This window comes from Phaethon lepturus, unplaced genomic scaffold (assembly GCF_000687285.1).
Source record: "Phaethon lepturus isolate BGI_N335 unplaced genomic scaffold, ASM68728v1 scaffold52175, whole genome shotgun sequence".
In the NCBI taxonomy this organism is placed as follows: domain Eukaryota; kingdom Metazoa; phylum Chordata; class Aves; order Phaethontiformes; family Phaethontidae; genus Phaethon; species Phaethon lepturus.
This window is the reverse complement of record NW_010539440.1, coordinates 10,383-12,400: the sequence shown is the minus strand read 5'-3', so window position 1 is coordinate 12,400 and position 2,018 is coordinate 10,383. Positions and strand designations below refer to the sequence as shown.

Genomic DNA, 2,018 nt, shown 5'->3' with positions numbered 1-2,018 from the left:
AGCTACCCTCTCTTAGATCAGAGTAGTTGGTCCTGCTGGTACAAGGTCCAACTTGCTGCAGCGTATTCCACGTTTCCACACTGTCTTGAGTTTCCAGCCCCCTTCTATCCCATCTACCACACAGATCAGTGCAATAACTGCAACGTCTCTGCTGGCTGCACTCAAGGGAGTTGTTTGCTGCCCTCCAAAAGCAGCCAAACGGGTACTTGAGCCCTCCTAATCCAGAGTCCTCCTTGAGATCGGAAGATCAGCATAGTTATACCCAGAAGTGGCAAAAAATTGCTGCCTGGCTGGGCAAAACTTGGAGCAATTCTTTTCTATTATGACCCCATGCAGTTTCTGTAAGAGAAATGATCAGCACTTTAGAAGTCACACCAAGGTAAGATGTAAGGTCCCAAGTTTGCCAAATGAGGATGAAAACTTGAAATGCAACATTAACGCATTGTAGGTTCCTGTCTTCCACAGTCCAGCACAGCCACAGCATCCCGATGCACATCCATCCATGCAGCAAAGGAAGCAATGACTGTCATGAGCCCTTGCAGCATGGTCTCTCAAGCTAGCGTTGGTTTAATTGAACAGGTGTGAGTCCTTATTGAAAAGAGTTTTAGCGTATGAGAGAAACTAGTTGCAACGAAACTACCTCACTGCCAGAGAGGCTGATGATGGATTCAGGCTGTATTAATCCACTGCTTCCTTCCACCATTACCGAAATGCATTTTCTCAGTACATTCTCTTTCTAGCCACACCAGACCACGTAGTAGTTGTGTCTTCTCTCAATACAGCCTAAAATGTCTATTCAATGTCTTCTCTAGAGCATCTCATGGAGGTAAGTTACACAACTTTAGAAGTTTGCTGGCTAATGCAAATTTGTAAAGCTTTATTTGCTGTACTCACCTGCTCATTAAATTGCTCTTGCGATAAACAATCGGTCACTTCCACACAGCCCAGGAGGCACCCTGAGGGATAATCGCTGGGAAATTCCACATCTGCATTGAAAAAAACACCTCTGAAGCGGGCCCACATCCCCACACACATAGCTGGGGTCTTCTAACCCCCAGGTGCCTTTCCCTCCCACCATGCACTTCTACTTTTTGAGGCACAAGAAAACACACAGCAATTTTAACACCCTGTTGTTCTTTTTCCAGCCTAGGATCTTCACCGTGACAGGACTAAGGTTGGGAGATTTAGTTACACATACACCTTTCCCTGCTTAGCTTCTGACAGGGGAACATATAGTGCAGGAAGAGCTCCTTGCCCTGATGAGGGAGCAGGCAATCCTGCTGTATGACATTTAAGCTGGGTGACGTGCAGAAGCACCGCACAAAGAGGTGTGCAGTGCAGCCACCAGCATCCTCCTACCCACGTGAGAGAATAACACCTTCCTGAGAACCTGCAGCTTTTCAATCCCGATTTCCATGAGGTCAGAATACATGAAAAGCCTTTAACATCACTGTAAACAGACTGAAGCACAAGCCACTTACACGCACGCAAGCACACACTCGATAGCTTGTTGCTTGAGCCAAGAATAAAATGAAGTCCTTTGCTGTCAAAAGCTATCACAGAAGTCAGGTGCAATTTGACGGTGTTTGTGCTTGGAGTACGTGACCAGCTAAAGGATGGAGTTAAAGTCTGCCACCATACTCATTCGGCTGACAAAATGTGGAAAGGATGAAGAGAATTTCAAGAACAGAAGGTTGAAAAGCGAAGCAGTAATAACTGCTCGGCAGAGAGAGCTTTCTGACACTGCTCATTACGTGGCTCAATGTACCAAATAATACAAAGATCCAAGGAGAGAAGTTCACCTTTCTGGAGCAGCATTCTGTAGGTGGTCTCCAGTTCAGAGATTTCCTGAGGGGAAGGTCTTTTAGCAGTAGCTGCAATCCATAACCGCCCTCTATGAGATGTGTACCAGGTCCTGCCCTCCACCCTAGAGAACAAAAGGAGAATTTAGGACTTAAATTTCAGCAGAAATCACCCACACAGAGAGATTTTTCAATCGAACGTTTCGTTACGCAATT

General features: G+C 45.9%; 1 protein-coding gene across 1 annotated transcript in view; it reads right to left on the bottom strand.

The window, feature by feature from the left end:
• Positions 1–894: 894 nt before the first annotated feature.
• The window catches only part of TRIP4 (thyroid hormone receptor interactor 4), a gene marked incomplete at both ends in the record, with an annotated part of 11,076 nt that continues 9,952 nt past the window's right edge, over positions 895–2,018 (bottom strand). The window contains 2 exons of the mRNA XM_010287116.1: positions 895–986; positions 1,803–1,927. Of these exons, the coding sequence (XP_010285418.1) occupies positions 895–986; positions 1,803–1,927 (217 nt within the window). The remainder of the gene's footprint in view (positions 987–1,802; positions 1,928–2,018) is intronic.